General features: G+C 42.6%; 2 protein-coding genes across 2 annotated transcripts in view; both read right to left on the bottom strand.

The window, feature by feature from the left end:
* LOC134741942 (brahma-associated protein of 60 kDa) overlaps window positions 1–23,360 on the bottom strand; it is a 389,674-nt gene that overhangs the window by 314,401 nt on the left and 51,913 nt on the right. The window lies entirely within an intron of this gene.
* Window positions 1,710–23,360, bottom strand: part of LOC134741957 (aquaporin-like) — a 30,215-nt gene continuing 8,564 nt past the window's right edge. The window contains exons 2-6 of the mRNA XM_063674854.1: window positions 7,367–7,563; window positions 4,804–4,975; window positions 3,543–3,724; window positions 2,892–2,972; window positions 1,710–1,896 (exon numbers count right to left, since the gene is read on the bottom strand). Coding sequence (XP_063530924.1) covers window positions 1,759–1,896; window positions 2,892–2,972; window positions 3,543–3,724; window positions 4,804–4,975; window positions 7,367–7,563 — 770 coding nt within the window. The 3' untranslated portion in view covers window positions 1,710–1,758. The remainder of the gene's footprint in view (window positions 1,897–2,891; window positions 2,973–3,542; window positions 3,725–4,803; window positions 4,976–7,366; window positions 7,564–23,360) is intronic.

Below are 23,360 nucleotides of genomic sequence, written 5' to 3'. Positions count from 1 at the left end.
TCACGAAGGTGAATTCCAAAAAACCTAGTCATTGGTAGACTATTCATTGTAAGTATAATTAAGTTGAATAAATGTTACTTATGTATGTTTAATTCTATTGAAATTCACCTTAATGTAAATTTTGGTTGGCATACTTATTAAAAATAAAAAATTCAACATATATCTGCATTCGAAATTCAATCTTAAATATAGAAGTATAACAGTTGAAAATAGAAATGGACGTAGGTATTTGATACAATAAGATTAATAATATTGTAACAGGTGTTTATTTCTCCTACGCCCTACGCGTTTGTGTCAGACAATTCAATGAATAAATGTAGGGATCGGTTTCAACACTTATTATTTATTAATTATTAAATCTTATACTTCAGATTCGTTGTGTAAGTGCGTTAGCATTCACAAGTACCCAGGGCGTCACGGAGCTATAGTCTGTCAAGCTGGATATGTCAGTAGCAATGTAAAGCAAACTAAAGTATGGTATCCCTAGGAAACGAACAAAAAGCAGCAATGTACATCGAACAACGATGAAATGTGAACAAAACAGCTCCACAGATAAGATATAAATGACACATTTTCGAACAATTTAAACGTAATGTTGCTAACCCGCGATTTACAAATTTGCCGCCTTTTTCTACTGACAAGATTTGCTTGACCAAGTATATAATATATCGGCATATACCGACAGAAATATCTTAAGTATCGCTAAACACCACACACGCCAACGATACCAAAATATATATCGCTCTCTGTCTAGCACCTACATTGTGAGAGAGACGAAATATACCGAGCGATAAGATATCGTAGGATACTAAAATATATATTACAGCTTCGTGTGTGGACTCTGTCAAATAGTACGTAAAAGATATCGGCAGATGCCGTAGGTACCTATCTTACGGTATCTGCCGATATTGCAAGTGTTATTTTAAACGTCAAACCAAGGGCCTGACACTCTTTGATAGAGAAAGATAGTCTTATTGCGATTCCTATAAGAGGAAAGAGAAAATAGTGTCATGCATAGTGTAGTGATAGTGTCCTTATCACCGACCGGGTTTTTTTTCATGGTCGGGTTATGGCAGCATAGGTAGGAGGTGATGGCGAAATACCGAAATTTATAAGAGTGAAAGAGAAAAAGGATAATGCTGCCATACATTAACCTGTCAATACATGAATATGTCTTTCTCTTACCCCTGGTCGCTCGGTTTCATGTCTATAACTACTATACTATACATAGGCATAGGTCTATGGTGTGTCCTATTAAAATCGTTGCAGACTTGTGTAGGCTAGAATAGAGTTAATTCTCTCTGGTCAACCGGTGTTGACAGCAGAAAAAGACGGCAAATTTTCAAATAGTAGGAGCGAAAATTCCATCTCCCATTTGAATTTCACGCCTTTCTCTACTGACAAATTTGTTTGCCAGACTTTACAAACAGCTTATTCGAAAAAGTTGATCATGTCTCTTAGTATAGCTGGTCAAGCAATACTTGTCAGTAGAAAAAGGCGGCAAATAAAAAAAAATTTAGGCGCAAAGGGATATTTGAATTTCGCGCCTTTTTCTACTCACAAGATTTGCTTGACCAACTATATGTGGTATTTTCGATAAAAAGAGACCTTATTGTCGATGGCGCTTACGCCATTATTAACGACGCTCAGATATAAATACAATGTAGCGCGATGCTGTGCGGCGTAAGCGCCATCGACATTCGACAATAAGGTCCTTTTTCATAGAAAATGCCCCATATATACTCGTTAACTATATTTTTAAGCCGCGTTATTCTTGTCGTTGAGCGGCATTTCTTCGCGCTCCGGCGGCGGCGGCTTGTGCGCCTGCGGTGCGAGCACGTATTTGTGCAGCAGCGCGAAGAGCGCCGCTCCGGCGAGCGGGCCTACCCAGTATACCTGCAAACAGCAATTAAAATCAATCTATAGTTTGTCAAAGGACTGTCTCATTTCAAACATAGACAGAGATAATCATACTATATTTGTCTTACACTAGTACTAACACCCAAAAAAAAGGTTGAGTATAGTTTTTTTGGCTCTTATTTACTGCCAATTTGGTTTGACCAACTATAGTAGACACATACTTAAGGTGCAGTAAAACGCGAGTTTTAAAAAGTCGTAGGTAGCGCTTTTTTGCATCACAATACGGCTGCCACTGCACGCACATCCATCTCGCTTACGCTCAGTGATAGTGAGAGAAGAACACGAACTAACTGGGCCTTAATAAAGAAGAGAAATCACGAAAATCTGCCGCCAAGACGAGCAAAGCCAAACGCAAAGCGCAAGGGCACTAACTATATACCTTTTCCCGAACCGCTTCGTCGTTTTTTTGTACCCTCATAACTTGGGTTTGGATTATAGATAAACTAAATTCTCGGATAAGATGTCATTAGTGGACTTATTAAGCATAAACATTTTCAATTACATATCTCGTATACTTTACTTTTTATTCATATCCAAAAAAACCCGATTTCGTCACTGATTCACTCATAGTCTTAGTACACAAACAAAAAACAAAAACTTGAAATCTTCAGCCCTAAGGGGGTGAAAAGGGAGTGGAATTTTGTATGGAGAATCAATAACCGATTTAGTTGTGGTATGTAGATAGTTTTTGTTATGGGGAAAGATATATAATAGTATTAAACCCCAAAATCACCCCGTCAGGGTGAAAAGGGGGATGAAAAGGGCTTTAGGAGGGAAAAGCTGATGATAACAAGAAATAACTCAAAATGTAGTCCTGATGATGGGTGCTGTGAAAGGGGCGGCTACAGGGCCTGGGGCCAAGGGCGACAAAGACTGCAAATCCGCCACTGAATACAATGGGACGTTGATCAAAAAGTTCCTAAGAGTGCTCCTGTTTCTACTACGGAACCACGGAATGAACCAATATTTACCCATTGATATTCCCAGTGCCGCGTGACCAGCGCAGGTCCGAAGCTACGTGCGGGGTTAAGGCTGGCTCCGGTCATTTCACCCTGGAACAAAGAAAACAATGTTAGTTTCACCCTGGAACAAAGAAAACAATGATAGTTTCACCCTGGAACAAAGAAAACAATGTTAGTTTCACCCTGGAACAAAGAAAACAATGTTAGTTTCACCCTGGAACAAGTAAGAAAAACTATAGGTAGTTATAAAGAAAATGTGGACATTCTAACTAGAACGCGTTGCTCTGAAGCGCAATCCGGATTCTTTAGGAGGCATTTTCCCTGTCCGCAATGTGCGAAAGCAGTGATTATTGTCAATTACCTATACCCTCAGTGGCTCATGTCAAGGATCTCTGTTATAATAACTTATGACTACTCAACCTAATAAAAACTTCGACCCGATCCACAACACAGTTGGGAAGCCACCGATCAGAGCTATCAGTATCACAGAGGACTCGAGCTCCACAGCTGATCATGAAGGTGAGGTTTTACTCCAACATATACCAGGCCTGTCACAACAATTCGAAAGTTGACCGGCGTAGCGGGATGAGGCTTGCCAGCAGAAGACCGATTGATTTGAAGGATTCTCATGTCCAGCTCCACAGCTGATTGGATACTCACCCCAACGTACACACATCCAGCTATGACAAGTCCAAGCTTGATCGGCGCGGTGGGATCATGCTTGCCCGTCCACAGCGAGCAAGCCAGAAGCGTCACGAGACCAGTGATCAGTGCCTCAACTACCGTCGCGGCCAAGGGGCTGAATCCAGTAGCTGGTAGCGTCACGCCTAGCGCTGGTATGTCTACAACAAGAAGTAAAAATAGAAGCATCGCCCATGAAACGGACGCTCGACGTTGACGCGGAACACCATACCATACATTGGTTAAAACAAATGTATGCCGGTTGGCGGTCGGCAATAGTGCACGCTTGGAGCGCTACCTATACTCTCTTTGTTACTCGATCATCAATTGGGACATTTTCTATGAAAAGGGACCTTATTGTCGATGGCGCTTACGCCGCACAGCATCGCGCGGCATTGTTTTTATATCGGAGCGTCGTTAATAATGGCGTAAGCGCCATCGACAATAAGGTCCCTTTTTATAGAAAATACCACAATTCATTTATCGTTTCGTATAACTATCATTTGAATATGTAAGTAATCCGTCATTTTATTGGCCCCATATTGGATTTGTATTTTTTTCATAGTGTACTTAAGTACTCTAATCTAATAGTCAAGCCCTTTCATTTGATAGGTACTTGATAGGTACCCATATGGAGGCAGTTGTGAAAAACTAAAAAATATGTAGGTAGCGGCAGCCATCTTGGATTTTCAGTAAAGGATGACTCGCCATGAGGCATCCGACACTTAGTTTTTTTATAGAAATCATCACGTGATTGGGGGTTTTCAGAAAAAATGGTACCATTTACTTTTTTTCGAAAAACCAACACCTTGGGTTTTTAGACTCAGAATCACGAGCACTGTTGAATGAGACAAAGAAAAAAAGTGTCCCCAGTTTTTCATACAAAATTTGGATGTCAGTTTTGTAACGGTCCATACAAAATGTACGTGAAAATGCGTTACAAAACTGATATTTTTTGGGGACATTTTTTTAATTGATAGTCCGCGTGAATTTTGAGTGGAAATTATTTAAAAGTTGATGGACTTTCGAAAAAAGTAAATAGTACACTTTTAAGTTTCAGGTGTGACCATGGCCAATCGCCGATCAGTGTACAATAAAAAAAAAGTGAAAATGCCCGATTACCGGTCACCTGTCATAGAAAATGAAGTGTTGGTTGCCTCGGCCCGGACCCGGGCAGTTATAGCGTGAGTCATCCTTAACATGAAAAGATGGCATATAAAGTCGGTTATTTCATACAAACCGTTAAGTATTATTTGTGGCGTTATAGAGTATAGCGCCGCATAACCAAGTGTGGCGCCTATCATTTGCGCGATCGCGTACGCCACGCCTAGCATGATTGGCGTGCGACCGAGCAGCGTAGACGCCAGAGTGATGGCTGTGTTCATGTGCGCTCCGGATACGTCGCCGAATGCCTGTAATTATAAAATAAAAAACTATTTTTTTTTTTCAAAAAAACAGGACTAGGTATACAATATTTTCGCCAAACTGAAGACAGTTTGTTGGCGAATAATGCGCTCTCACTTTTATGTGTACTTTCTTGAGTTTCTTGAACTACATACAGAGTACAGAACAAACTATAGGTATCTACTTACTAGGTTTACTTATTATTTATTTATTAACATTAAGTTTAAGGCTAAATTTCTTAAGAATAATAGTTTTTTTTATACTTTATAGCTACCGTGTGTACCTACTCCATCTCTACTAAATAACGTAGAGGCTCCAGTGCCCGTCACAGCTCCAATAATCGACATTTTCAATCATAATGTCATAGCAATAAAGTTGACAGCAAGTTGTCGAATATTGGTTCTTAACATGTCGATTATTGGGGTGTTTACGCTAACATGTTTATTGATTTAGCACAAACACACGTTATTATAACTATAGTCGTCGTCAATAGAACTTGCAAATAATGCAAATTGTAAACAAATATGACAGATTTTGTTAGCGTTTGACACATAACCTAACATTTTTACGAAGGTTATTTTCCCTGAAATTTTACTAATTAACATTTAATTTAACTAAAAATTTATATAAATAAAATGTGTGAGTATATAGACTGTTGATAAGGTCATGATTGTCCTTTTAAAGAGCGAGATTACGAAGTAATTAATGTAAAATGGTTTGTTTACATTGTTTGCCAAGTTTTTTTTTATTTTTATCATTTATGGCACTATTGACGACGACTTTAGTTTCGACTTAGATTGACTATTTCACCGTATGCATGACACTTGTGTCAATAGACACCGCTTACCCATAGGCGATAGTTTTATGTACTTTTTACAATAGCTGTGGATTAAAACTAATATTTCTTCAAAAATAACTTAATAATAGAAATAAATTAAGGGAATACGCTCTTCTTGAAAGTTTGAAGGTCGTATCTGTTCGGAAATACCGCAGGCGACAATCATTCCATTAGTTTAGCTGTGCGAGGCAGGAAGTTTCTGGAGAAACGCACAGTTGAGGACTGCCAACCATCTAAGTGGTGAAGATGGAAATGTGTGAAGCGTTTAAGAAGAACTCTATACCTACTTATGTTACGTTATGTTGGTGTAAAACATACCAGTCAACATGTGTCTTTTTGCTTACCCGGAGTCCGGTTAAACCTGGCCCCAATTTCACCACGGTGACAGGTGCGACAATTGTAAAACATCAATGTTGCTGACGTCACAGGCATCCATGGGCTACGGTTACCGCTTACCATCGGGCGGGCTGTATTCCTGTTTGCCACCATCATTGTAATATTTAAAAAACTTTATTATATCGGCAAAAAACAGGTACGTTTATGACGATGATAATGACAGTTGTCACAAGATTTATAAGAATTTTCGGTAATTCTTGACAGAAATTTTGCGACAATTGTCGTGTTTCTTGGGACAATTGTCATTAGCATCGTAAAATAAGTACTTATTTATTGGCGATATAATGGAGTTTTTTTTAATTAAAATGTTGGTGGCAAACAAGCACACAGCCCGTTCGATGGTAAGCGGTTACCGTAGCATATGAAGGCATGTGACGTCAGTAATAGTGATTTCGACAATTGTCGCACCTGTCACCGTGGTGAAATTGGGGCCTGGAGTTACCATGGTTACCAGTACAAATTGACACTGGGTTAACGCTTTAACCGGTTAACCCCGGGTTAGTGATGGTGCAAGTGGCGCTAAAAAGTTTTTTTTCGATCACATTTCTTTAGTATCTACATAAATAAACAAACATTTGAAGATACATATACGGAACACATCCAAGACACAGGAACAAATATTTGAACTAAACATGGTAGCAGTTAGCCCTGTCTAGATAAACTAAGCGTCACCCATTCGGTAGATAAGGTAACAGTTAATATTTGTTTAAACATGATTAATTGTTTCATGTATGTATACTTGTATGTATAATATGTGTACCTTTTGTTCTGTACTTGAGTTCAACTTGCTTACCGAAGCGTTAGCGAAGGTCTGCGTTCTGACATGGGCAAAAATGCTGTACCTATATAGGGTTAAATATAATAAAAAAACCGGCCAAGTGCGAGTCGGACTCGCGCACGAAGGGTTCCATTACGAAAAAAAAAAACAGCAAAAAAATCACGTTTGTTGTATGGGAGCCCCATTTAAATATTTATATTATTTTGTTTTTAGTATTTGTTGTTATAGCGGCAACAGAAATACATCATCTGTGAAAATTTCAACTGTCTAGCTATCACGGTTCATGAGATACAGCCTGGTGACAGACGGACAGACGGACGGACACCGGAGTCTTAGTAATAGGGTCCCGTTTTTACCCTTTGGGTACGGAACCCTAAAAATGAATACCTGCGCTAGACACAGCACTACGAAGCCAAAAGCCAGCGCCGGGTTCGCCAACGGCGGGGCTATTAGTGTGCCTGTCTGTGAGATCTTAGGCACCAATGACGCGATGCCCAGTAGCACCAGAAGCGCTGTCGCTACCAGCTCCGCTAGTACCGCGCGCCAGTGTACGCGGATGGCTCCGCTCACGCCCCGGGCTTCATCTGAAATATAATATGTACAAAATAAATAATAAATATGATATGACAATTTTACACAGATCTTAATAGTTTTTACGTTGCTGGATTCGTCAATCTATGCGTCCGAAGTTAAACGGCCGTTTTTGTTTTGAGTTCATAGATCGACGAATCCAGCAACATAAAAACTGGTTTGATGTATTCAAAAGGTACTACCAAAACATTTATTTACATACAAGATATATACAGTGGTACTACGTAAACGAAATTAATAACTAGCTTAAATCTAAAATAGGCCCTTGAGGCATTGTACCAAGGATGCTGGCGGCATTTTCCCGCTGTATCGCAATGCTGATACGTTGTGCGAGAAAGCCGCCAGCTCTTCGGTCACCAGTTACGTCAACCAGACGCTTCGCGATTTCTGCAAACAACTTATGCGCGCTGGGACCCCATGGACCTAGAGTTTCAACTCCAAATGGAACGAAGTGATACTCTCTACCGAGGCACTTATATGGCGCTTTCCGCCGCTCCGCCCGATTTTACATTAGTCCGTTGGAGGTGGGACGGTGCCAGTGTGTCTACGCAGGTAGCATCCCACACCAACATCCGTCCCAAGCTCCAAGGAACCAAGGACATCCCATCGGGCATCTTGCCATCATCTCTGATAATGCCAGTCGGCTCAAGAAGAGCGGGTACATTGATGGTGGCAAGAGACCGACGGATTATGTCATTAAATACTAAATACAGTACGTAGCGGCCCCCTTTTTAAAATATCTATCGTTAAATTTAAATAATCAATTATTTAGCAGTGGCGCTAGTGAGAACGTTGATGGGCTTGTGGATCCCTGAATCACTGCCGCACACGCGCTGCGTGTGTTTTACCAAAGGTTTAACGCGCGCATGTCAGCTTCAGACGGGCCTCATGTGTGAAAGGCGCTGAAAGCTAATAATAATGGGGCCAATGTGGATGCACCTTAAGTACCTACAGCTAAAATTTAAAAGGATGAACAATAATAACACTCTTTATCAAGAAGGTAAAAAATGGACGACGACGCCGGATTTATCATCAGCGTAGCCAACATGACAATCGCTTACGCTGCGTCTTACGTAGGCGAGCAGTGAACGCGAACGCGAAGCGAAGCGGCCCAAGGCGTTCGCGTTCGCAACGAGATCGCCCACGTAGGACACTTCTATAGGTATCAACGGATTGATTCACCCCGCTCCGCGCCGCTTCGCGTTTGTTATTCGCCTACGTAGTACGCTGCGTAATATGGAAGAGTGATAGAGACAAAAAGCGTTTCGTTGTCGAAGCGATAGCGATTGTCACCTTGACTGTTTGTTTTAAGTAGATAAATAAACCATACTGCGTGACCCAGTCGCACCGCCAATGTCATGTGGTTCGTCCGTTTAAGTAATAGAGGTACCTTTACATTTTAACGGTTAGATTTTTGAAATGAAACTTCTATTATTTTATGACTAGCTTTTGCGTCGTCTGCGTGGAATTAGTTACAGCAGCTAGAGTAAGTATAGCGCCTGGATAAATTGTAATAGCAATCATTCAATTTGAACTTAAGCTTAATTGCTTACATCAATTATCAGGCAATTCATTAACTCTCTCAATTCCACTATTTCCGACATAAAAACTATCTTATGTCCTTCCCTGGGACTCAAACTATCTCTATGCCAAATTTCAACTAAATCGGTACAGGTTTAAGCGTGAAGAGGAAACGGACCGACAGACGCACTTTCGCATTTATAATACTAGCTTTTGTCCGCGACTTCGTCTGCGTGGAGTTAGTAATTTGGGTGGCTTATTTTTTATCCAATCTGCTTTTTGTCGATTTCCCATACAAACTTCCACCCCCTTTTCACCCCCATAAAGGATGATTTCTGGGATAAAAACTACCCTATGCCCTTCCCCGGGACTCAAACTATCTCTATTCCAAATTTCAACTAAATCGGTTCAGCGGTTTAAGCGTGAAGAGGTAACAGAAAGACAGACACTTTCGCATTTATAATATTAGTATGGATATAGGAGGCAAACGAACAGACGAATTGCCTGATGGTAAATAATTACAATTGCCCATGGACACCTACAACACAAGTGCGTTCCCGGCTTTAAAGTAGGTACACCCTTTTCTTGATCGGATAGATTACAGTACCTAACACACCTACATACAGTAAAAAGGAAATATACTCCATTGTGTTGTTAACACTTTTTTTTTTCTTTCTCGCGTTGTCCCGGCATATTTGCCACGGCTCATGGGAGCCTGGGGTCCGCTTGGCAACTAATCCCAAGAATTGACGTAGGCACTAGTTTTTACGAAAGCGACTGCCATCTGACCTTCCAACTCTAAACTAGGCCTTGTTGAGATTAGTCCGGTTTCCTCACGATGTTTTCCTTCACCGAAAAGCGACTGGTAAATATCAAATGATATTACGTACATAAGTTCTGAAAAACTCATTGGTACGAGCCGGGGTTTGAACCCGCGACCTCCGGACAAGCAAGCAAGTCAAGGCAAGTCGCACGCTCTTACCGCTAGGCAGTGTTGGCCGTAATTGTTAATTTTAATTAACCATTGATCAATTTTATTAACCATTAGTTCCGCCATTAACCAATTGCATTAAAGTTAATTCGGATTAAAGTTAATTCGGATTAAATTTTTGAGACGTTAATGGCCATTGAAGTTAATTCGGATTAACTTTAATTCGGATTAACTTCAATGGGCATGAAAGTCAAATAATTAATCCGAATTACTCTCAATTTGGATTAACGTCTAATAAAATTACATTCGTGATATTTTAAAATGAGAGAGCAAAATGACCCTGACTGAACCCTGGCAGTAGTAGCAGTACCTACCTACTACCTAGTAGAATTCTGGTTTGGTGCAACACAGACATACGCGGTTTTGGTCATTTAAATCGTCTTGATGAGCACTTCGGAGAGCCGTACCCATGATAGAGCTGATGCTGAACCCTGGCAGTACCTAATGGTTCTAAGGTTTGGTGCAACATAGGCACAGGCTGTTTTAGTCATCCGACTCGTCTTGATGAGCACTTCGGAGAGCCATACCCATGATAGAGCTGATGCTGAACCCTGGCAGTACCTAATGGATCTAAGGTTTGGTGCAACATAGGCACAGGCTGTTTTAGTCATCCGACTCGTCTTGATGAGCACTTCGGAGAGCCATACCCATGATAGAGCTGATGCTGAACCCTGGCAGTACCTAATGGATCTAAGGTTTGGTGCAACATAGGCACACGCTGTTTTAGTCACCCGACTCGTCTTGATGAGCACTTAGGAGAGCAGTACCCATGATAGAGCTGATGCTGAACCCTGGCAGTACCTAGTGGATCTAAGGTTTGGTGCAACATAGGCACACGCTGTTTTAGTCATCCGACTCGTCTTGATGAGCACTTAGGAGAGCAGTACCCATGATAGAGCTGATGCTGAACCCTGGCAGTACCTAGTGGATCTAAGGTTTGGTGCATCATAGGGACACGCTGTTTTAGTCACCCGACTCGTCTTGATAAGCACTTAGGAGAGCGGTACCCATGATAGAGCTGATGCTGAACCCTGGCAGTACCTAGTGGATCTAAGGTTTGGTGCAATATAGGCACACGCTGTTTTAGTCACCCGACTCGTCTTGATGAGCACTTAGGAGAGCGGTACCCATGATAGAGCTGATGCTGAACCCTGGCAGTACCTAGTGGATCTAAGGTTTGGTGCAACATAGGCACACGCTGTTTTAGTCACCCGACTCGTCTTGATGAGCACTTAGGAGAGCAGTACCCATGATAGAGCTGATGCTGAACCCTGGCAGTACCTAGTGGATCTAAGGTTTGGTGCAACATAGGCACACGCTGTTTTAGTCACCCGACTCGTCTTGATGAGCACTTAGGAGAGCAGTACCCATGATAGAGCTGATGCTGAACCCTGGCAGTACCTAGTGGATCTAAGGTTTGGTGCAACATAGGCACACGCTGTTTTAGTCACCCGACTCGTCTTGATGAGCACTTAGGAGAGCAGTACCCATAATGGAGCTGATGCTGAACCCTGGCAGTACCTAGTGGATCTAAGGTTTGGTGCAACATAGGCACACGCTGTTTTAGTCACCCGACTCGTCTTGATGAGCACTTAGGAGAGCAGTACCCATGATAGAGCTGATGCTGAACCCTGGCAGTACCTAGTGGATCTAAGGTTTGGTGCAACATAGGCACACGCTGTTTTAGTCACCCGACTCGTCTTGATGAGCACTTAGGAGAGCAGTACCCATAATGGAGCTGATGCTGAACCCTGGCAGTACCTCGCGGAACTAAGGTTTGGTGCAACATAGGCACACGCTGTTTTAGTCATCCGATTCGTCTTGATGAGCACTTAGGAGAGCAGTACCCATGATAGAGCTGATGCTGAACCCTGGAACTACCTAGTGGATCTAAGGTTTGGTGCAACATAGGCACACGCTGTTTTAGTCACCTGACTCGTCTTGATGAGCACTTAGGAGAGCAGTACCCATAATGGAGCTGATGCTGAACCCTGGCAGTACCTAGCGGAACTAAGGTTTGGTGCAACATAGGCACACGCTGTTTTAGTCATCCGACTCGTCTTGATGAGCACTTAGAAGTGCAGTACCCATGATAGAGCTGATGCTGAACCCTGGCAGTACCTAATGGATCTAAGGTTTGGTGCAACATAGGCACACGCTGTTTTAGTCATCCGACTCGTCTTGATGAGCACTTAGGAGAGCAGTACCCATGATAGAGCTGATGCTGAACCCTGGCAGTACCTAATGGATCTAAGGTTTGGTGCAACATAGGCACACGCTGTTTTAGTCATCCGACTCGTCTTGATGAGCACTTATGAGAGCAGTACCCATAATGGAGCTGATGCTGAACCCTGGCAGTACCTAGCGGAACTAAGGTTTGGTGCAACGTAGGCACACGCTGTTTTAGTCATCCGACTCGTCTTGATGAGCACTTAGGAGAGCAGTACCCATGATAGAGCTGATGCTGAACCCTGGCAGTACCTAGTGGATCTAAGGTTTGGTGCAATATAGGCACACGCTGTTTTAGTCACCCGACTCGTCTTGATGAGCACTTAGGAGAGCAGTACTCATAATGTAGCTGATGCTGAACCCTGGCAGTACCTAATGGATCTAAGGTTTGGTGCAACATAGGCACACGCTGTTTTAGTCATCCGACTCGTCTTGATGAGCACTTAGGAGAGCAGTACCCATGATAGAGCTGATGCTGAACCCTGGCAGGACCTAATGGATCTAAGGTTTGGTGCGACATAGGCACACGCTGTTTTAGTCATCCGACTCGTCTTGATGAGCACCTATGAGAGCAGTACCCATAATGGAGCTGATGCTGAACCCTGGCAGTACCTAGCGGAACTAAGGTTTGGTGCAACGTAGGCACACGCTGTTTTAGTCATCCGACTCGTCTTGATGAGCACTTAGGAGAGCAGTACCCATGATAGAGCTGATGCTGAACCCTGGCAGTACCTAGTGGATCTAGGGTTTGGTGCAACATAGGCACACGCTGTTTTAGTCACCCGACTCGTCTTGATGAGCACTTTACTTATGGGTACTGCTCTCATAAGTGCTCATCAAGACGAGTCGGATGACTAAAACAGCGTGTGCCTATGTCGCACCAAACCTTAGATCCATTAGGTACTGCCAGGGTTCAGCATCAGCTCTATCATGGGTACTGCTCTCCTAAGTGCTCATCAAGACGAGTCGGATGACCAAAACAGCGTGTGCCTATGTTGCACCAAACCTTAGACCCACTAGGTACTGCCAGGGTTCAGCATCAGCTCTATCATGGGTACTGCTCTTCTAAGTGCTCATCAAGACGAGTCGGATGACCTAAACAGCGCGTGCCTATGTTGCACCAAACCTTAGATCCACTATGTACTGCCAGGGTTCAGCATCAGCTCCATTATGGGTACTGCTCTCCTAAGTGCTCATCAAGACGAGTCGGGTGACTAAAACAGCGTGTGCCTATGTTGCACCAAACCCTAGATCCACTAGGTACTGCCAGGGTTCAGCATCAGCTCTATCATGGGTACTGCTCTCCTAAGTGCTCATCAAGACGAGTCGGATGACTAAAACAGCGTGTGCCTACGTTGCACCAAACCTTAGTTCCGCTAGGTACTGCCAGGGTTCAGCATCAGCTCCATTATGGGTACTGCTCTCATAAGTGCTCATCAAGACGAGTCGGATGACTAAAACAGCGTGTGCCTATGTCGCACCAAACCTTAGATCCATTAGGTACTGCCAGGGTTCAGCATCAGCTCTATCATGGGTACTGCTCTCCTAAGTGCTCATCAAGACGAGTCGGATGACTAAAACAGCGTGTGCCTATGTTGCACCAAACCTTAGATCCATTAGGTACTGCCAGGGTTCAGCATCAGCTACATTATGAGTACTGCTCTCCTAAGTGCTCATCAAGACGAGTCGGGTGACTAAAACAGCGTGTGCCTATATTGCACCAAACCTTAGATCCACTAGGTACTGCCAGGGTTCAGCATCAGCTCTATCATGGGTACTGCTCTCCTAAGTGCTCATCAAGACGAGTCGGATGACTAAAACAGCGTGTGCCTACGTTGCACCAAACCTTAGTTCCGCTAGGTACTGCCAGGGTTCAGCATCAGCTCCATTATGGGTACTGCTCTCATAAGTGCTCATCAAGACGAGTCGGATGACTAAAACAGCGTGTGCCTATGTTGCACCAAACCTTAGATCCATTAGGTACTGCCAGGGTTCAGCATCAGCTCTATCATGGGTACTGCTCTTCTAAGTGCTCATCAAGACGAGTCGGATGACCTAAACAGCGCGTGCCTATGTTGCACCAAACCTTAGATCCACTATGTACTGCCAGGGTTCAGCATCAGCTCCATTATGGGTACTGCTCTCCTAAGTGCTCATCAAGACGAGTCGGGTGACTAAAACAGCGTGTGCCTATGTTGTACCAAACCTTAGATCCACTAGGTACTGCCAGGGTTCAGTATCAGCTCTATCATGGGTACTGCTCTCCTAAGTGCTCATCAAGACGAGTCGGATGACTAAAACAGCGTGTGCCTATGTTGCACCAAACCCTGGATCCACTAGGTACTGCCAGGGTTCAGCATCAGCTCTATCATGGGTACTGCACTCCTAAGTGCTCATCAAGACGAGTCGGATGACTAAAACAGCGTGTGCCTATGTTGCACCAAACCCTAGATCCACTAGGTACTGCCAGGGTTCAGCATCAGCTCTATCATGGTTACTGCTCTTCTAAGTGCTCCTCAAGACGAGTCGGATGACCAAAACAGCGCGTGCCTATGTTGCACCAAACCTTACTTCCACTATGTACTGCCAGGGTTCAGCATCAGCTCTATCATGGGTACCGCTCTACTAAGTGCTCATCAAGACGAGTCAGATGACCAAAACAGCGCGTGCCTATGTTGCACCAAACCTTAGATCCACTAGGTACTGCCAGGGTTCAGCATCAGCTCTATCGTGGGTACCGCTCTCCTAAGTGCTCATCAAGACGAGTCAGATGACCAAAACAGCGCGTGCCTATGTTGCACCAAACCTTAGATCCACTAGGTACTGCCAGGGTGCAGCATCAGCTCTATCATGGGTACTGCTCTCCTAAGTGCTCATCAAGACGAGTCGGACGACCTAAACAGCGCGTGCCTATGTTGCACCAAACCTTAGATCCACTAGGTACTGCCAGGGTTCAGCATCAGCTCTATCATGGGTACTGCTCTCCTAAGTGCTCATCAAGACGAGTCGGATGACTAAAACAGCGTGTGCCTATGTTGCACCAAACCCTGGATCCACTAGGTACTGCCAGGGTTCAGCATCAGCTCTATCATGGGTACTGCTCTTCTAAGTGCTCATCAAGACGAGTCGGATGACCTAAACAGCGCGTGCCTATGTTGCACCAAACCTTAGATCCACTAGGTACTGCCAGGGTGCAGCATCAGCTCTATCATTGGTACCGCTCTCCTAAGTGCTCATCAAGACGAGTCAGATGACCGAAACAGCGCGTGCCTATGTTGCACCAAACCTTAGATCCACTAGGTACTGCCAGGGTTCAGCATCAGCTCTATCATGGGTACCGCTCTCCTAAGTGCTCATCAAGACGAGTCGGGTGACTAAAACAGCGTGTGCCTATGTTGCACCAAACCTTAGATCCACTAGGTACTGCCAGGGTTCAGCATCAGCTCTATCATGGGTACTGCTCTCCTAAGTGCTCATCAAGACGAGTCGGATGACTAAAACAGCGTGTGCCTATGTTGCACCAAACCTTAGATCCACTAGGTAGTGCCAGGGTTCAGCATCAGCTCTATCATGGGTACTGCTCTCCTAAGTGCTCATCAAGACGAGTCGGGTGACTAAAACAGCGTGTGCCTATGTTGCACCAAACCTTAGATCCACTAGGTACTGCCAGGGTTCAGCATCAGCTCTATCATGGGTACCGCTCTCCTAAGTGCTCATCAAGACGAGTCGGGTGACTAAAACAGCGTGTGCCTATGTTGCACCAAACCTTAGATCCACTAGGTACTGCCAGGGTTCAGCATCAGCTCTATCATGGGTACTGCTCTCCTAAGTGCTCATCAAGACGAGTCGGGTGACTAAAACAGCGTGTGCCTATGTTGCACCAAACCTTAGATCCACTAGGTACTGCCAGGGTTCAGCATCAGCTCCATTATGGGTACTGCTCTCCTAAGTGCTCATCAAGACGAGTCGGGTGACTAAAACAGCGTGTGCCTATGTTGCACCAAACCTTAGATCCACTAGGTACTGCCAGGGTTCAGCATCAGCTCCATTATGGGTACTGCTCTCCTAAGTGCTCATCAAGACGAGTCGGGTGACTAAAACAGCGTGTGCCTATGTTGCACCAAACCTTAGATCCACTAGGTACTGCTAGGGTTCAGCATCAGCTCTATCATGGGTACCGCTCTCCTAAGTGCTCATCAAGACGAGTCGGGTGACTAAAACAGCGTGTGCCTATGTTGCACCAAACCTTAGATCCACTAGGTAGTGCCAGGGTTCAGCATCAGCTCTATCATGGGTACTGCTCTCCTAAGTGCTCATCAAGACGAGTCGGGTGACTAAAACAGCGTGTGCCTATGTTGCACCAAACCTTAGATCCACTAGGTACTGCCAGGGTTCAGCATCAGCTCTATCATGGGTACCGCTCTCCTAAGTGCTCATCAAGACGAGTCGGGTGACTAAAACAGCGTGTGCCTATGTTGCACCAAACCTTAGATCCACTAGGTACTGCCAGGGTTCAGCATCAGCTCTATCATGGGTACTGCTCTCCTAAGTGCTCATCAAGACGAGTCGGATGACTAAAACAGCGTGTGCCTATGTTGCACCAAACCTTAGTTCCGCTAGGTACTGCCAGGGTTCAGCATCACCTCCATTATGGGTACTGCTCTCCTAAGTGCTCATCAAGACGAGTCGGGTGACTAAAACAGCGTGTGCCTATGTTGCACCAAACCTTAGATCCATTAGGTACTGCCAGGGTTCAGCATCAGCTCTATCATGGGTATGGCTCTCCGAAGTGCTCATCAAGACGAGTCGGATGACTAAAACAGCGTGTGCCTATGTTGCACCAAACCTTAGATCCATTAGGTACTGCCAGGGTTCAGCATCAGCTCTATCGTGGGTACGGCTCTCCGAAGTGCTCATCAAGACGATTTAAATGACCAAAACCGCGTATGTCTGTGTTGCACCAAACCAGAATTCTACTAGGTAGTAGGTATGTACTGCTACTACTGCCAGGGTTCAGTCAGGGTCATTTTGCTGTCTCATTTTAAAATATCACGAATGTAATTTTATTAGACGTTGATGCAATTGAGAGTAATTCTAATAAATTTTTAGAAACTTTAATGGCCATTGAAGTTAATCCGAATTAAAGTTAATCCGAATTAACTTCAATGGCCATTAACGTCTCAAAAATTTAATCCGAATTAACTTTAATCCGAATTAAATGGCTAATGGTTAATGGCCATTAACCTTTTTAATTGTTAATTTTTAATGGTTAATGGCATTAGCGTTCGGCCAACACTGCCGCTAGGCCACCAGCGCTTAACATTGTCATACGTAAATAAGTAATAAAACATAAAATATTGATACAGCATGCGACAAGAATTGCCATAACTGTTAAGTTCAGGCATAATAAGTAAAAACAATATTTAAGGGGACCCGGCAAGCTCGGTTCTCCATACAAACGTAGGTACGCTCTCATTTTTTTTTTTATTTTTTTATACCACGACGGTGGCAAACAAGCATACAGCCTGGACATGGACGCCTGCAACACCGGAGATATTACATGCGCGTTGCCGACCCTTTAAAAACCTGTACACTCCTTTTTTGAAGAACCCCATACTGTAGCCCCTCGGGAAAACCTCGGCAGGGAGCTCATTCCACAGCCGAAGCGTACGCGGGAGGAAATTCCTCTTAAACCGCACAGTACGCGACCATTTAGGTGCTAGGGTGTGAGGATGAACGCCCTGCCGATGGCGAGCGGTGCGGTGATAGAAAGCGGCCGTTGGCATCATGTCAAACAATTCTTCAGAGCACAGCCCATTGTACAGGCGGTAGAACACACACAATAAGGAGACAGTCTCTCCTTAGACTTAAAGGTTCAATACCGCTTGTGAGTTTGGGATCGTCGACAATTTGCTCTGAAACTTTGTACTTACAATAAGATAAGGTATATCTGTAATTAGTTGATGTAGCTTCAGATACTATAGTCAAAAAAATACAGATAATTTAAGTTTTTCATACAAAACTTGTTTTTGCTCTATTTCGTTTGTTTTATTAACTGGAACTATATAAACTAATTACAGACATAGATATACCTTATCCTATTGTAAGTACAAAGTTAGAGGTATATCCTCATGTGCAAAGTTTCATTACAATCCAATACGTAGTTTTAAAAAGAGAACGAAACTCCGTTTGTATGGGAAGGTGACATTCGACCGAGCTTGGGGGACTCTTAATACATAATCAGACATGGCATCGGAAGGTTAATGTGCAACTGCAATGTGTGATGAATATATGCAACATAATTGCGTACCTACATATTACTCTAGCCACCCAGACATCAAAACTTGCCAAGCCAAATGCAATTTTAATTTATCAAAATAAAGATTCAAATTAGAATGGAGCCGGAGACCTTTTTATAGGCCACTGGGCGGGTAGAGGATATTTTCTTGAAGAAATTAAAAGTCTTGTAACAGAAGAACTTAACGCTTGAGCTTCCCTAAAATATTTTATTTTTTGAAAGAAATAAAACTGCATTCAGACTTTTTTAAATTCGCTTGTCTCGCCCGGGAATCGAACCGACTAAAAATTCCAAAAAATAAACACTTATTTATTTTTTTAGTAGTCGATACAGTTAATCCAGGGTCCATTAATTTTTTCCACACTGTATAGTCTGCGTGTCAGCATAATTATAACCGAAAGGAGCATATAACCGTAAGAATATATTTAGTAAATAGTTAAAAAGTTAGCACATTAGCCCAATGTGTCCAAGTTCAATATGCAAATATTTAAGCTATAATTTTATATTTTTCTAATAAATCATACAATATATTTTATTCGAATGTCTACATCAGCCTGGTGAAGGTGAACAGCGGTACCGGTTTGCAATTAGTAATAGATAACGGGGCAATTCAATAAAGCTTCGTATTATTGGGATTTCATAACTTAAATACTCAAGGTGACACATAATTAAAACTAACTCGTAGTAACTTTGTAATGTAGAGTTATGGATGGTATAGAAAAGGATGCCAATCTCTTATGGCAGAATTGTTGCAAAAGTGACCGCTTTCAGCTTTAAATAATAGTTCCTAATCTCTCCGGCGGCGCTAGTTAGGGTCTGGGACATGGTATAACATGAACCAACAAATAACCCGACCAATTTACATAGATGTTTTTTGGTAGTATTTCGGTGTATGGTGGCGCCGCCTAATTACTGTTTTTTGATGGACACTTTTCATACATAGAGATTTGGCTCCTTTATATAGTCTCCATGTGTAAAGTGTTATCGGTGTCATCGAAACTGTCATTTTTTACAAGCCTTTATTTTAACTTGCAAGGAAGGAACTATGTTTGTACGGGTCAAATCAAAGTTAAATTTGATCCACTTCCCGGATTCCGATGAGACTGAAAATTTGTATACATATGTAAATTGGATGACAATGCAATATTATGGTACCATCGAACTGATCTGATAATGGAGACAAGAGGTGGGTGGCCATAGGAACTCTGTGATAAAATAACGCAACCTAATTGTTATTATTTACAACGACGGGACTTAATCGCGTAAAATAGTAAATTTAAAACTATTTTACGCGATTAAGTCCCGTCGTTGTAAATAATAATGAGTAAAAATCGTGAAAGTTTAAATCAGTGTGTTTGGCAACCTAATTGTGTTTGGGGTTGTTACAATTGTCTCGATGAGTATTAGATTTCCTGTGGAAAGAAAAGTACAGTCAAAGCTTGTACCAAAACTGAAATTTATGACAAAAACTTATTATCAACCTAGCTTCTAAATAATACATTAAATTCCCATTGAAAAATCACAGAACCGCCCACCTATTTAAACTGCGATGTTTACTAGTTTATCTTGGATATTTTTAGGACCAGATTCACAAATATACAAGAATTGTGACGCGAGGCAAACACGTGTATATTCTTGCACATTATTTTCTTCAGATAAGGTTGAAAATGGCTTGTAAATTAAATGTTTTCGGTAATCAGGAGCAACGTCCGCGGATAGAATTGAGAATTATTTTAATTTGGAGTCATTCCAGAAATGTATACCAGTGCGGGTCGCCACACCCCCGCTGCTATCACACCGTGTGATATTTCTCCGTGACCTAAAATAGTAATACATAATTTCAGAATCAAATTGCATTTCATGAAACTACAAAACTTTAGCCTCTTGTTTCTATATGATAAGGATCCTAACCGAATTTGTAGCATCTTTTTGCAATTTTTTAGAACTATTTTTATTCTTTTGGACCCGGGTATGTCCTTAAACTACGTCCAAAAGAGAGGTATGGGCACTGTGAATGACATCACGCTTTGTGTGGTAGGGCACAGAACAGCGGATGTCATTCCAGATCTAGAGCAGAGCCCAACTGGGGAGGTACCTCCACCTTACAGAAAACCGCAGCCAAATAACACTAGACCCTACTAATAGTGTTGTGTTCCTGCCGGTGAGTAAGGTTGCCAGAGCTCGAGGGAGAGGAGTGTTAGGGTCGGCAACGCGCATGTAACTCCTCTGGAGTTGCAGGCGTACATAGGCTACGGAGACTGCTTAACATCAGGCGGGCCGTATGCTTGTTTGCCACCGACGTAGTATTAAAAAAAAGTTCTATACAGCACAACCAATTTTTGACCACCACACACATAAGAAAGGTTAATAGTAGGTTGTTAATCAAGGGATGAAAGGCACTCATTTCTACCGAGGTAGTTTGGCGGTCGAACGCAATGAGAGCGTGAATAGTCCGAGGCTAAATGAAACCTTTCAACCGAGATAAACACTACTTTTTAAAACATGACTAAGTACATTTTTATAGTACTTCTTGAGGGTACGTTAAATTATCGATTTAGGCAAAAGTATCGTTATTTATGGAATGGAGAGTTAAATATCAGCAATGGCATTTAATTTGGCTCGTAATTTTCGGTTCGTATTTCAATTTTCTAACATTACATTAAAACTATCGCCACAAGTTTTTTTCCATGTTTTTGCTACACATATCTAACCTTGGGTTACACGATATTTATGTAGATAATCGTTTCAAAGGCGACTAAAGGGTAACATTGCAGACACTTTTATCTAATTGGAAACAATTACACTTTTTTTTACTTCAACGTGTTTGCCTTTATCTTAGGGCAGGTACATACTAACTGTAGTGTGCACTTGGTGTTTTCGTGTTGCCTTACAGCACCGAGGCGACAGACGGGGGGGTTGTTTAGTGGGTAGACTTGGGGTCCCATTAGCCCAAAACAAGGAGTCCCACATAACCACCCAGGTTCGTCCCCGCGCCCGAGTGGTATGCGCAATTGCATTTTTCCCCCCCTAAACAAAAAAAAAGGTACAGACGAACTGCAACCCGACTGCAACTCGTATCGGAACTGCAAGCCGACGTTGCAGTTGACGTGTATTTTCCATACAAATTGCAGTCGGGTTGCAGTGCGCCTGTATTGGCCCTATGCGGATTTGGCGTAAAACAGCGAATGTAAACTGTACTGAAAGGAATAATGATAACACTTTAAATTCGCGTTTTGTAGACATAATTGTTATTAACGGGTCTAACGCGATTAAATTTCATTATTTTACCTTTTTTTTTCGACGTTTCAGCTAGGTTGCACCAGCTGTGGCCACGGAAGACTGTCTCGTGTCACGGGAGTCTATCTTAAGTCCAAAATCATCCCTTAAGGGTGTAAAAATGGGGTGGACATAGTGGCGTAGCGGGAAATAATCTAGCCGTGGGCGAAATCGCATCTGCGAGGCCCTTTTATTTCACTGTGCCCGAAGGGGCCTCGCGCGAGGCCCCCCCTTGGGGCGCGAGGCCGTGGGCGACGGCCCACTTCGTCCACGCCTAGCTACACCACTGGGTAGACATTTATAGAGTGGATCAATTTGGGGGTGAAAAAAGGATGGATTTAAAAGCAAATTTGTTTAAAAACTTAGGTACCTAAATGACTAATTCCACGCAGACGAAGTCGCGGGCAAAAGCTAGTACAAAATATTACGTAAACGAAAATTAATATGCATGAGACGTTGGTTTGAAGCGCCGCGTGGGTGACGGCCTCTAGCTTTATTTATATTTTACACCCATTTTGAAATATTGTTATTGCTTGACATCATGAGGGTGTTTTTGACGATAATATTACTTATATTACCCGTCTTTTCTATTAGCTATAGTGTAAACGGGACGGATATAGTCCTTTATGTGACAAAATTAAAGTAGGACCCAAATTTCGCTAACGCTGACGCTACTGTTGTTTGACTAACTTTAAGAACTTAAGAATATCTTATAATATCTTTAGATTATATTTATTTTTAAATTCGAACTTTAAGATATGTCAAAAATGTGTTTAAGATATGCATAGATTAGTATATGTTATTACTGTAAAGCTAGGCCGGATAGGGATACGCGGCCGGCAACCCTTTCTCGTCCGAGATTTGTATAGTGTTTTTCTCAAACTTGCAATGAAATATCCATAGGCTACGGTGGCCAAAATCAAGAAAAACTGTCTAAAACCTAAATTAGCTTGAGCAAGTACCAGGGCCTCATGAGTGATGAGGTGTCGATGGCCAACCCGCCGGGCCCCGGCAACATACAATCTTTTGAAATCTTGAAGTCGGTTAAAAAGAAGGTTGCTTTACAGGCTTTTAGGTGTGTACAGCTGTATGAAATTCCTTTTCATTTCTCATGCTCTGAAAGAGGGTCATTGTTGTTCTAAAAGGTGTGCAGAAAATGATACGTGTCTGCACTAGAGCATTTTACGTTCGTTGTACATTTTTTTGAAATGGATTTGTAATGGGTGTGTTTATTTGACTCTCCAATCCATAAATAATGATACTTTTGCCTGAATTGTTAAATTGAAAGTAACCTCAGGAAATACTATAAAAATGTATACTTAGTCATGTTAAAAAAAAAACATGCATTTTACTTTCCTCGTATTCGAAATGAAAAGTAGAGTGTTTAACTCGGGTGAAAGGCATCATTTCTTGGTTAAAAATCTACTATTCGTATCATTTTCACTCATCGCACCGGATACCTAGTTTTTCCGAAC

The sequence above is a fragment of the Cydia strobilella genome, chromosome 6 (assembly GCF_947568885.1).
Source record: "Cydia strobilella chromosome 6, ilCydStro3.1, whole genome shotgun sequence".
Taxonomy (NCBI): Eukaryota; Metazoa; Arthropoda; class Insecta; order Lepidoptera; family Tortricidae; genus Cydia; species Cydia strobilella.
Note: the sequence above shows the minus strand (reverse complement) of the source record. Positions and strands in the feature narration are given on the sequence as shown.